Source organism: Pogona vitticeps, chromosome 5, assembly GCF_051106095.1.
Source record: "Pogona vitticeps strain Pit_001003342236 chromosome 5, PviZW2.1, whole genome shotgun sequence".
NCBI classification, from domain to species: Eukaryota; Metazoa; Chordata; class Lepidosauria; order Squamata; family Agamidae; genus Pogona; species Pogona vitticeps.
In genome coordinates, this window is record NC_135787.1 from 158,469,426 (window position 1) to 158,483,165 (window position 13,740).

The following is a 13,740-nucleotide window of genomic DNA, read 5'->3' on the forward strand; positions in this document are numbered from 1 at the left end:
CACTATCCTGGAAGGAAGATACACTGAATTAAACAATGCTTACTTCTAAGCAGACTTATATAGGATCACATTCTAAACTGATTTTTTTAAAAGTACTGTTACATTTTCAGTAATTTATTTGTAAATGCCATTTGATTGTTTAAATATTCAGGATCACTTCTTACATTATATATTTTCTACTAACGGAAATATATATAGGCAAATTAAGATTACTGGTTACTGATTAAGAAGCTGGTTACTGGTTTGAGATAAGATCTTGATTTAGCTATTACAGTGTAATACATTTCATCCCTCTTTATTTTTTACTTTATTTGTATTTTATTGTGTAGTCACTTGATTGCTTTTGATTTAGTCTCTCTCTAGAACAATCAGAAACACACTATTGCCCCTATTGAATATTGAATTCTGGCTTCAGTACAAAAAATATGAAAGCAACATCATTCTTGAATTATTTCAGATTTTTGGTTCTTACATACAGAATAACTTACAGAAATTTGTACATCTGCACAGTTGCATCATTGATGACTTTGTACCAATTAATCACTGTTTTGGAACACTAACAATGTTTACAGGGCATCATAAACTGAATTTTATACCTCCTTGAGTACACAGTAGTAACTGCAGCACATGGCTACTGCCTCTTTAAAAATCTCCCCATTTGGAATCTCATCTACTATATAGTGACTGTCCTGTATTAGCATACATCTTATTTATTAGATTTAATTGCACATTATTTTTTTACTACAATGACTTGAAAAATTGGTACAGCAACCTGTGTCTGATTGTGGTGCAAGATGTCACAATAGGGTAGATCTGGATGAAATATTAGTTGCTTGTACGCAGTGTATAAAATCATATGTGCAATGATACTTTGGATTAATATCATCTAGAAATTAAAGTTGGTAATATTTCACTTGGATATATTTCAAATGCTTTAGATATCCACTAATCCAATTTTTTAAAACCCTATTGAAAGCCCTATTGTAAATTTTAAAAAACAAAAGGGTTATATAATAGTTCTCTCTATACTGAAACAAATCACAACTGTATAAGATTAATTTCATTGGCACAAAACCATGTCTTTCATACAGTGTATGCCAATTTTCTGTATTAATAGTAATATTGCTATAAATAATATTTTACAACTAGGAAAGACAGTGAAATGTGTGGGGAAGAACAAATTTTGAACAACAGGTGTGGTAAGTGTTACTATACCTAAGCACTAGAAGGTGCATTTTTCCTGCCCATATTCATCTTTGCAGGAAGGTTCCATTGGTTAAAGTCCTACACAAATATGTACATTATATGTCAAAGATATATGGGTTGCCCATCTCTGTTAACTCTTTCATAGTCAAATGTAGGTGGGTTTTAAGTCTACATTTAAAGGAGCAGCTATTCATTTTCATACATGTAGAATACTGCACACAAAAAATCCCTCAGAAATGCAACAGTTCTTTACCAAGGCTTCAGCACTGAATAGAGAGGAATAGAAATCAGTCTTGATTTTCTTCTAACAAATACCAAATCTAAGTAATGATCCAAGTAAAGACTTATTAATCAAATCTGAAGAAGCATACATCCCCTACAGGGCAGCATGTTGTCAACACAGGCAATGTTATCCTCCTCAGGCGTGGTATAGAACCATTGTGTTTTTATTTTCTGTAAAAATGCTTGGAAATGAATATTAACCAAATGGAACTGTAGCTCCAAATCCCTTTGTCCACATTGATAACATCTAGGATTATGTAAAATGTTTACCCTAAAGCACACTGCAAAATACAAAACAGATCCCATTCCATGCTATGTAAGATATCATCAGGAAAACAAATAGAATATCAATTTAAACTATTACATGCAGAAAGTCACTTACCATAAATTGCACATTGTCAAATCCATTAGCCAGCAAGTGGTTCTCATACTGAGGTAGCCCAATACTTTCCAACCATTGTCCCACAGTCTGGCCAGGGCATCTAGGAACTGAAAGAGTTTGAGAAGGGAGGCGTTTAAGCAGTGAATATCCATCCACAGGATAGTAACGATGGTCCTGGGCTGAGAGGTGGCATTGCCACATTGTGTTCCGGGAGAAGTTGGTATCAAAGGAGCCCGCCAGCTTGTCAGATTAATGCTTCCAGTAAGCAAGAAAGTCAGAAGTAGCACATAGTTTCCAGGGCAAGCTGTAGAGTGAGATCTGTCCCTAGCTGAACATTTCGTAGGTACTAATCTCTACTACAGACCAGTACGTCATGCGGTGGGGAGGGAAAGCATATCAAGCTGTTTTCCGTTATATGTGATTGTTGAAACACTCCACAATGAGCAATGCACTGCTAGCAGCAAGAAATCTTTTATCAAGTACTCCTACACTCATCAGTATGCAGCTCCATGCTCCTTGCTCCCCCGGCTTGCTCCCCTTCATTACCCAGCCTAGGCTACACCTCGCATTTTCAATAATAGCCATCAGATAAGGCAGATTTTTTTTGTCTGCAAGCTGTAAGCTTGCTGCTGCTGTTGCTTCCACCTACACACCCATCCAAGCGTCAATCTTGAATGATGAGAGCAGTCAAAACAAATGCAGAAAATAGCAGGTCATCACAGGCAAGCTAAAAAGCTAAAATCTGAATAGAACCTTCCTACCAGTTATGCATTAGAGAGATGTGCCTGCCGTAGATTTTTCATGTTTGAAAAGACACGAGGCAATGCAAAAGCATTAGCTGTAGCCTATGGCATGTTTTACTACTTGCTGCTGCTGCTGCTTTTTTTTTTTTTTTTAAAGACTGCACTGAGGTTTGCTCTGTTCACAGTATTCTCTACAGCATTGTCCCAATTATAAATTCTTTTCACCAGCCAATGAGGGATGGGAAAAAAAAACAGCTGCATGTTTTCTTGTTAAAACTGAAATTGAGAATAACCTAAATTGTACAACATCCATTCAGTCAAAATAATTATTTCTTCATCTCCCAGATCTTTCAGCCATAAAATACTGCCAGACATGCCAGCAAAACCTTCATTACAATATACTTAAATTATGTCTGAAAAGGTCATCCATTCACATTAAGAGTTAATAGGGTATTTTAGTATGTAAAAAGAGTTGAATTTCTTTCTCAGAAAAGGAATTGCTTGAATAAAAAAAGATATATTAACATTATGAAATTCAGAACATACGGAAGACAGAACATTCAATGTTTCTGAATTTAACAGATGTAGATGAATAATCTGGAAACTACATTAATAATTCATTCATAAACTGATTTTCAACATTTCATGATGCTTTGAAATAATCAAATACAATGTTTAATTTTAGAGGGAATGATTTATTTGTTGTATCATTGTAAATATACATGAAAATAGGGTTTGCTACTAAAATGACCCCTCCAGTGTATAATCTTGCTTTTCTTAGCCTAGAAGCCTTTCCAAAACACATTAATTACAGGCATGTTACCATAAGACAAATGTGCACACCCTGCATGTTACTACAAATTTGGGTATGTATAAACATGCCCTCAATTGCTTTTGACCTTAATGTTGCACAGTGGCCTTGTGTATGAATCAGAAAGCACAACAAACTGTGACTCATGTCTACTGTTTTTGAAGTAATGGGGAAAGTCCTGTGTTGATTTCAACAGATTCTTAAATCCTGTAACCTGACTGCTCATACCATTTGCTGTTCTAACAACCCTCAGTGACTCTGGAAGTTGAGTCATGGCAACTGGACTTCTTTCTTATTAGGTTGAAATGTTTTGCTACTCATCTAAGTAGCTTCTTCAGTCTCAAGAATCTACCTGGATGAGTAGCAAAACATTTTAACCTAATAAGAAAGAAGTCCAGTTGCCATGACTCAACTTTCAGATAACCTCACCTGGATAACTGAGAATCTTCACAGATAAAACCCTCAGTGAAGAATTACTGAATGTGCAAATACTCATTGAAGACTTCTAGCCAATACAATTAGTCATATTTGTTGCTCATATTACATTCATCTAAATTAGACTCACAAGGAATGTAAGCACAAAAAGATTGGTTTAGAATGTGAAGAATCAGAAGAAAAGAATGTTTTCTAACCAACTGTATTTGAAAGTGAAGTTCAACTAACTCAGTGAAATTTACATTTTAGCAATTAAACTGATTGTATGCAGAGTTAGATATGCCTAAACCCACTGCTTGGGTATACTTCACTCTGCAAAAGGAAGGGACTCTTGGGCGTCTAATTATACCTACCTACCTCCACGAGAGGGGATATGAGGCTGCCTTGGAAGATATCATTAAAAAAATATGATATTGATATCCAGACTACCATGCATCTGTAATTTGTTGCCACTCCAAAAGGATTTACAAAGGCTTTTCCTTGTCTTTTGGAAAGCTTCCCTCTTATTTGTCCCTTATTAGCTCATACAAGCCACAGCAACTGTTAACTAGGTGTAGACTGAACTTGCTACAGTTGAAAGAGATTCAGGGATGTTACATGGTACAGCCAGACATGGTCCAGCAGGATGCTCTAAAATGGAGGACATGGTATACTTTCTAACAGAATGTCCTCTGTATGCAGATCTGAAGGACCAATATCTAAAACACTGAACAACTGGGATCAAGAACAGTTCTTCCCTACACACAATCCTATTCCTGCTAGCTGACACAGACAACTATATATCCTATAGGACTGCTAAATTCATTAAACAAACCACAGAAAGACAGAAGTTATTGCCTGCTTCACAAGTTCTTCAAGTTAATCTCACATCTTGAGTTGGTTTTTGAGAATGCTTATTATATTTTATCACTATTATTTTACCATTGTATGTTTTTTTATGCTTGTTTACATGCACTTATATGAGATACCAAATACTGTTTTAAAGATAGGCTTAATTTACGTTCTTAAGAATAGCCCGATTGGCTACAAAGAAATTAAGTATTCATTAACTCTGCAAAGGCTTATGAAAGTATGTATAGATTTGCCAACCTCATTACTGAACATAATTTAAATGTCTAAAATAAACTATGACACATGTAAAAAGGTTCCTGGATTTTCCTCCAGGTTTAATTATCTGCTAGGAATTAGCATGTTTTAAAGGGGGGGGGTAATATTAAAATAACTGCAAACAGAAGAGCAAAAAGAGACAGTGAGGTCCAGAGAACTGGACCAGGACTTGTAATTTGTAAATAATAATTTGTGCAGATATATATATACACAGAGATACTCAGGAAGATTCCATCTTCCTCCAGCCACAAAATATACTCATAATTTGGCTTAAACTGACTCTCTTTTTTGCCCATGTGCCACCTAAATCTAATCTCCACTTTTTCTGTTTATAAGAATTACTAAATTTCTGGCTGCTTCTTCCTCCCAGCCAGCACAAAAGCCATACATTTTAACAAAAAACAGCTGCAGTTTTCTTGAATAACTAGTGAGCCTTCGTCAAGAAAAAAATGAAAAGAGGCAATTGAGTCTAGACCCCTAACTGCTTGGAGTAGACTGTTTGTCTGTAGGAACGCTTTGCCCCAAAGTGTCGGCACAGCCAAGGCATGACAGGAGGGATGAACTGAAAAGTTGTCTGTGCCATGGCACAAACCCTGGATACCACTGCTAACATGCCTTCATTCTGAAGATCCCCTAGAGTAAGGCATTCCTGTCGACAGAGGAATGGAGGCTGGCATGCAATTGCCTACTCCTTACCCTTCTGGTTTTAAATGGGTTGCTGTCCTGCAGCCTCCTTCCCCCTCCCTTGCATCTCCTAACAGTGGAGGAGGGAATGAGGGTGCAGCTAGCACCACTGTCTTCCCCTCCAGTGCAGCACAAGGAGCAGTTAGTTGAGCATGTGAGAGTGATATGGTGGCTGGCAGCAGAAGTAGTGATGTCTGGGGTGACACTTAACTTCCTGCCCCAAGTAGCATAAAAGCTTCTGTTGTTCCCACGTGGAGCACTTGAAATTCCATATGCTACCATCTTTTAAATTTTATTTTAATAATCCAGTAAAGGTATTACACAAACCTGAATTTGATGAAGGATAATTGTAATTTTGCTATGGACACCAAAACCAGCAAACTTGATGACAGAACAGCAAAACAACCAAAAGGTGAGGAGTACAAAGCCAAGTGTGTCATGCCTATAGTCAAGCATGGTGGTGGGAGTGTCATGGTCTGGGTCTGTATGAGTGCTGCTGGCACCGGGGAGCTACAGTTCACTGAGGGAACCATGAATGCCAACATGTACTGTGGCATACTGAAGCAGAGCATGAGACTGGGCTGCAGGGCAGTATTCCAACATGATAATGACCCAAAACACACCTCCAAAATGACCACTGCTTGCTAAAAAGCTGAGGGTAAAGGTGATGGGCTGGCCAAGCATGTCTCCAGACCTAAACCCTATTGAGCATCTGTAGGGCATCCTGAAATAGAAGGCGGAGGTGTACAAGGTCTCTAACATCCACCAGTTCTGTGATGTCGTCATGGAGAAGTGGAAGAGGACTCCAGTTGTCGTCATTTAGTCATTCAGTCACGTCTGACTCTTTGTGACCCCATGGACCAGAGCATGCCACGCCCTCCTGTCTTCCACTGCCTCCCGGAGATGGGTTAAATTCATGTTGGTTGCTTCGATGACACTATCCAACCATCTCATCCTCTGTCGTCCCCTTCTCCTCTTGCCTTCACACTTTCCCAACATCAAGGTCTTTTCCAAGGAGTCTTCTCATGAGATGGCCAAAGTACTGGAGCCTCAGCTTCAGGATCTGTCCTTCCAGTGAGCACTCAGGGTTGATTTCCTTTAGAATGGATAGGTTTGTTCTCCTTGCACTCCAGGGGACTCTCAAGAACCTCCTCCAGCACCACGATTCAAAGGCATCAATTCTTCGGGTCTGCTTTCTTTATGGTCCAGCTCTCACTTCCATACGTCATGAGAGGAAAAACCATAGCTTTGACTATTCGGACTTTTGTTGGCAAGGTGATGTCTCTGCTCTTTAAGATGCTGTCAAGGTTTGCCATCGCTTTCCTCCCAAGAAGCAGGCATCTTTTAATTTCGTGGCTGCTGTCTCCATCTGCAGTGATCATCGAGCCCAAGAAAGTAAAATCCGTCACTGCCTCCATATCTTCCATTTCTATGTCCCAGGAGGTGATGGGACCAGTGGCCATGATCTTAGTTTTTTTGATGTTGGGTTTCAGACCATTTTTTGCACTCTCCTCTTTCACCCTCATTACAATGTTCTTTAGTTCCTCCTCACTTTCTGCCATCAGAGTGGTATCATCTGCATATTGGAGGTGGTTGATATTTCTTCTGGCAATCTTAATTCCGGCTTGGGATTCATACAGTCCTGCCTTTCACATGATGTATTCTGCATATAAGTTAAATAAGCCGGGGGACAATATACAGCCTTGTCGTACTCCTTTCCCAAAAATAGTAGAAGGTAGGAAAGGGAGGGGAATGAAGTTAAACAGATTATATCCCATTACAGCTTTTCCCACTCTTTTGTTGACTATGAGGGCTACTCCATTCCTTTTACGGGCTTCTTGCCCACAATAGTAGATGTGATAATCATCTGAGTTGAATTAACCCTTTCTGTCCATTTTAGTTCACTGATGCCCAGGATGTCGATGTTTATTCTTGCCATCTCCTGTTTGACCACCTCCAGCTTCCCAAGGTTCATAGATCTTACATTCCAGGTTCCTATACAGTATTTTTCTTTGCAGCATTGGACTTTCCTTTCACTTCCAGGGCTCCAGTGGCAACCTGTGAAGTTCTGGTGAACTTTATGCCCAAGAGAGTTAAGGCAGTGCTGGAAAATAATGGTGGCCACATAAAATATTGCCACTTTGTGCGCAATTTGGACATTGTTGCCAGAGGTTTAGACAGTAATGGCTGTGTGTTGTGTTATTTTAGGGGACAGCACATTTACACTGTTATACAAGCTGTATACTCACTGCTTTACATTGTAGCCAAGTGTCATTTCGAGAGGGTGTACTCACTTCTGTAATATACTGTATTCACATTTTGTTGGTTGTTGAGTGAAAAGTTCTCTTGATATAAACTCTGGTTGTGACAGCACTAATAATACCACATAGTTGTGTCTGAGCTGGCATGGTTAAAATCAATTCATTTTCAAGCAATGACATGATGTAAACATAATTGCATGGAAACCTACACTTTTTTCAGTGGCATTCATGTATTTTTGTTCAGCTGTTGGAGTTGTTTATTTTGTACTGACTCAGCTGACTTTTTTTTCATTTTCTGACCTCTGTGATCACCTATTTTGGTCCATAGGAGGAGCTGAGGTGTGTCCTCCAGTGATGTTGATATCTCCAGTGAGGCATGGTATGCCATTACATGGGGATAACCCCTCTCAGATAAGTGCTTGCTTTTTCTCCTCCAAACAATTTTGCTATTTTGGGGGAGGGGGAGTCAAGTTTAGTGCTGTGTCAAATAATTGCTACAGCACTAACTTGCATTCTAGCCATGATGTGAAAGCCTGAGCCTCAGATGAAACTGACAAAAACTTCCCCCATTCCTGCCTTCTTGTTCTGAGGTGAAAGTCTAGTTGGTAACCAGGTGAAACTGACAAAGCTAGTCAATTTCACTAGGCTGATAATCTGTTAAATGAATTCAGCATTAGGCCACTTCAGAAAATTTTAAAATGGGACCTGAATGCTATGCAGTGCTGAGGTGCTGTTTGCTCCTCCTGCCCACTGTTTCCTGCTCCCCATCTTCCATACTCTCAAGGCTTGGTGCCCCCCATGTCTACACCTCTCCTGCCCGGTGGGGCTGGTCTGGCTTTCCTTGTGAGAACTCAAGAGAGGGGGAGAAAGAGGGGAAGTGAGCTCAGTGCATCCTGCTGTGGTCATCTCATGTGCACTTTCCAGGTAGAAATGCAATATCTGGCTAGTGCCATTGTTCAGCTCCCTTTCATGCCTTTCCCTTCTTTCCTTCCCACCCCTGGCTTTTAAACAAGCTGGTTCATGGTGTCAGCTGGCGAGTTGACAAACAAACTGCAAGGACATAAATGTTAGCCATCTGCATAAAGGGGAGGGACAGAGGGAAGGCATGGGGAGGCAAGTGCTGTTAATAAATTTGGGCCGTGACCTCATTGAAAATTGTACCGTTGAAAAGTGCAGTGTGGACTCTTGGACCCTGGATATTTAAGCATAACCACATGGACTGCTACAGTGATTTTTGCAGCAAAAATTGCCTATGGTAGCCCTTGACTAGCTTTAAAAACTCTGACACAAAGTGCATGATATTTTGCAGTGTAATCCACACACTCTGTCTTCTTCTGGTTCTGCATAGCCTTCATAGACATGCATGTTATTTACACTATTTCTAAAGTGTTATATGCCTAAGGAGACATGCATTTTATAAATCTACTCTTTCTTAACTGTTTTATATATATATATATATATATTTAAAGTTACAGTTATAGCAATAATTAACTAGCTAAATAATGAGGAGAGCTTTGTTCAGGAAGAAACAAAAGGGAGTTTATTAGGGATATACAAGTAACTGGAAGGAAGAGAAAGGCAATTTCTTGGTTATTTAAACTGAAGGGTAAAACAATTATACAGTTTTACCACACATTTGCCTCAAAAACTATTCTCCTATATCCAAACTCAGAACCAACTTTTCCCATAGACTCCACACTTTGTTGAAGACTCTTTTCTCCTCTTCACCTCAAGACAAACTCTCTAACAGCAGCTGACTAACTCCCTAAATGCCACTTCACATAAGACTCCATTACATTCCAAACACACTAATTAATCAACATTAATCTCTACACCATTCCATCAACATCCGCCAATTAATCTGTATGTACATCGGTCATGCACCACAATTTTACATCACACAAACCTTACTTGCAAATATACATATATACAATCCCACACACTACACCAGAACACAGACAGAGTTCTAGCTCCTGCCCTCTGAAGATGACGGCCACAGAGACTGGCAAAACGTTAGGGGAAAAAAAAGCCCTTCAGAACATGGCCAAACAGCCTTCAAGATTACATACATATATACAGCTGGACAGAAAAAAATGACATCTTCACACAAGCCAATTGTTATGACCTGAAGCTTTATCCCACTCTTTCTTCAAGGATATAATAAGAATATGTTTAATCTGCCTGGACGGCTCGGTGGTTTAGATATCTCCAGACGTTGCAAGTTCAATTTCCTACTGTGCATCCCAGAAGAGACAGCTTGTTTGATACCTTGGGAAAGCTGCACAAAAAGGATCTCACCAAAAAAAAGAAGGGAATGGTAAACCACATCTGAGTACTCTCTACTTAGAAAACCTTGTAAAGAGTTGCCTTAAGTCAGAATTGACTTCATGGCACATGATCATGATGAATATGAATATGAATATGAATATGAATATGTTTAAATAGACACTTGGAAGGATAAAAATCAAGGCCTGCTGAAAAAGTTCATCAAATTAGACAGCTGCAGAGACTCCCCATAACAGCATTTAATAGGTTTTTTGAAAAGGAGTAATGCTCTTCATATGAACTATAAGATAGTAAGGAATGTTTCAAAAAGTGGACATAAATTTCCCCTGTTGTTTATTAAACACACAGCATCGTACTCTAAGGAGAGTTTGTCAAAATGAGGAACAAAAACCTTAGCACTACATAGAAAAATAAGGAATTACTGGGTTATCTTGGACCTCCAGATGTTCTTGCACTTCAACTCCCAGAAACCCTGGCCAGCAGAGGTGGTGGTGAAGGTTTCTGGGAGTTGTAGTCCAAGAACATCTGGAGGCCCAAGGTTGGGGACCACTGATCTAGCTTACTCTTTACACTGTTTGGCAGTGATCCAAGGTCTCATAAAGGACTTTCTAAGCCCTGTCTTGTTGGTTAGTGAACCTGAGACATTTTGTAGACAAAATATGTGCTCTGTAACTGAGACCATTCCTTTTTCAGAACAAACCACTTGCTTCACATTATCAAATATAAACTCGGCAACAGTCGGTGATGCTGAAGATTTGGTTTCCAAGTATTAAAAGAATGGCATCATTTATTATTTTGCATACAGTATGCTGTTTTCACAATTTTATGTTCTGCAGGCAAATGTATCAATAGTTAAAAGAATGACAAAAAGCCACAGTAAAACAATAAGAGGTGGTGGCGGTGGCGGCAGCAAGTTGGAACCAGAATTAGATGCATCTAATTGGGGTTAATGAATCTGAGATCACTAGTTTCTGTCTGCAGCAGCCTCCCATACCTACTTTCAAGGCTACACAGACTGGCTCCTCCCCTAGGAGGTGCAATAAAAAAATTGAACTCCTGACCAACTCATTGAGCCATACAGCCAAACAAAACACTAAAGAACTGATCACATCTATGCACAGGAACAGAAAAGATTCAAGAAAAGAGGTGTCTCCATTCATCTCTGATGCCTTCTAGTTGCTTCTCTTCCAAACAGAAGTGACGTGGAATTCACAACTTCTAATGTCGAATGCAATAACTGCTTGATACTGCAGATTTTCTCCAACAGGATTATTCTTTCCATCGCTTGTATCTTAATGATGATAGAACAACAATCTATGGGGAAATGCTCTATATGGTATATAGCGTTAGCCCAGTATGAAAACTGACTCCACGACCTCACTCCTACCTATTCTCCCTTAATGAGACTACATTTGTGCAAGCTGCCTGACATGGGAAATATGTTTCATATTTGCTGTGAAACACCGAAACACATGGAAGCAGAACAGAAGGAAGTACAGCAGATAGGATACATTTTATTTAGGTCCATTTAACACATGCTAGACTTTCCACACAGGACCTCTTTGCCCCAATTCTCTGCATGTTTTCATGGCAGAATGAAAGGAATCCTGATTTATGCAATAGGTTGCAATACTTGTGCTCATATGAAAATATCTTTCTTACCAACTGGATTGTTTCCAAAACTTTTGTGCTGGAAACATGTAGAATAACAAGAATTTAAAAATATACACCATAGTTCAGAAAGATCAGTACTAAATTCTGCATATTATGGCTTCTCGTGAATTGAGGAAAAAGCAGGCTGTTTAAGAAATTTACTCTTTAAATACCATTTTTAAATACTGATGGAAACATTAAATTATAGACATGTTACTTGAAAATCAGTAACTTTATATACCCCTTTTTTACATACAAAAATGTATATAAAACACAGCTTTAGTTTTGCAAACATGTGTTATGGGTATAATAAATGATGCATGAAGTCTGACAAAATTTAAGATCTCCAACTTCTAAGTTGCATGGAAACAGCAAGCTAATAGCTTGAGGGTATATGATTCAAATCATATAAGTAAATTGTGAAAAAGAGCCTGGACCTGCTGGAAAGGCTTAAATGTCTGAAAGAAACTGTAACTTTCAAAAACATTGTTGAACTGGTGGCAAAAATATCTCATAAAGTATCACATTCCTTGGATATTAGTGAAAAGCAATTAAAATTATTTTCTCCTATTCATCAAATTATTTTGACACATGATAATACTTTCAGTTATAAAATGTTGACAGTAGACTATAAATACTAAGTAGATAAGGGAGAATTCATATATAATATGGATGGAATCATACCAATTATGTTCTATCCTATGTCTAGGCCAGCCTGATACCAGGTATTAAAATTTAGAAATGTAAATCCTTCCTTTTTTTTTCTTTGCAAGCAAGAATGAAATATTGCAACATTTTTCTTCTCATCAGCAAGGTTGATGAGAAGATCCTTGGGGCTTTTGACTGAATAATCACATTGGTGAAAATGTTGTTTTGTGCAAAAAACAAACAAACTGCCAATTTTTGTGCAAATTTTTTTGCAAACAATTTGCACGATTTGCAAACTATGCAAATTCCCTCAGATTAGGGTGACTGCTGCTTTAAACAATATTTTGAAGTAACCAATTTTATTTTGGTAGCCTTCTTAAAAATTAACTAGTTGTTCTGTGTTTCCTGTATGTATGCTTTGCTCCTGAAAAGAAAAAGGCACTAGAAAGAACATGGCCAAACAGCCCAAAAAACCTACAACAACTATCAGATCCTGGCTGTAAAAGCCTTTGAGAATACACTGAACGCCTCTACGGGGAGGAAATAGTCAGACAGAGCCAGAGACTGGAAACACTCCAAAGCAAAAGACCACACCTATCCTCAAGAACATACCTAAAAAGCCTGAAAAACCTACAACAAGCATCAGATCTTGGCCATGAAAGCCTTCGAGAATGCACCAGAAAGAGTTCATACAAATTAGAGACACTGAGCAAAAAAAGCGGTCTTTGTCTCATTCTCAGCTGGAGGCAAGGAAACTCAAAGGGTTTTAGAATTCCTTACCAAGCGCTTTCTGGGTCTCACTTTGTTGGAAAAGGCCAAATGAATGGGAATGATGAATTCTTACATATTGGAAGTTAGGGTAGAAGAAGGTACAATATGTACAAACAGTGTGCACCAATAATCTCTCTGTTTTTGAGGTTTACACAATTGAGATTTACATGATTAGATTCTATGCAAGCAGGCATAAGACTGGCCAAAATATTTTGTTTCCAGGGATGAAGCAAATGGTATCCCATCCTCCTAAGTCATGGGACATAGTACCTAAGGTTAGTTACCTTATATTGGCATGTGGGGCAGAAAATCTGATAAATGCCTTTCTGAAAGTACTGAGATAAATGTCATTTATTCACAGAGTCAGCAAAAGTTGGAGGTGACTTGACAGTTTATAACAATAACAAAAACATAAAGAGCCTCATGGTGCAGTGGTTAAACTGCTGTACTGCAGCCAAAACTGTGCTCACT

At 38.6% G+C, this 13,740-nt stretch overlaps 1 protein-coding gene across 10 annotated transcripts in view; it reads right to left on the bottom strand.

Moving 5' to 3' along the window:
- ANKS1B (ankyrin repeat and sterile alpha motif domain containing 1B) overlaps positions 1–13,740 on the bottom strand; it is a 456,219-nt gene that overhangs the window by 270,314 nt on the left and 172,165 nt on the right. For all 10 annotated transcript variants that reach the window (XM_078376055.1, XM_073000243.2, XM_020803323.3 and 7 more), the window contains one exon: positions 1,871–1,977. In XM_078376055.1, coding sequence (XP_078232181.1) covers positions 1,871–1,977 — 107 coding nt within the window. The remainder of the gene's footprint in view (positions 1–1,870; positions 1,978–13,740) is intronic.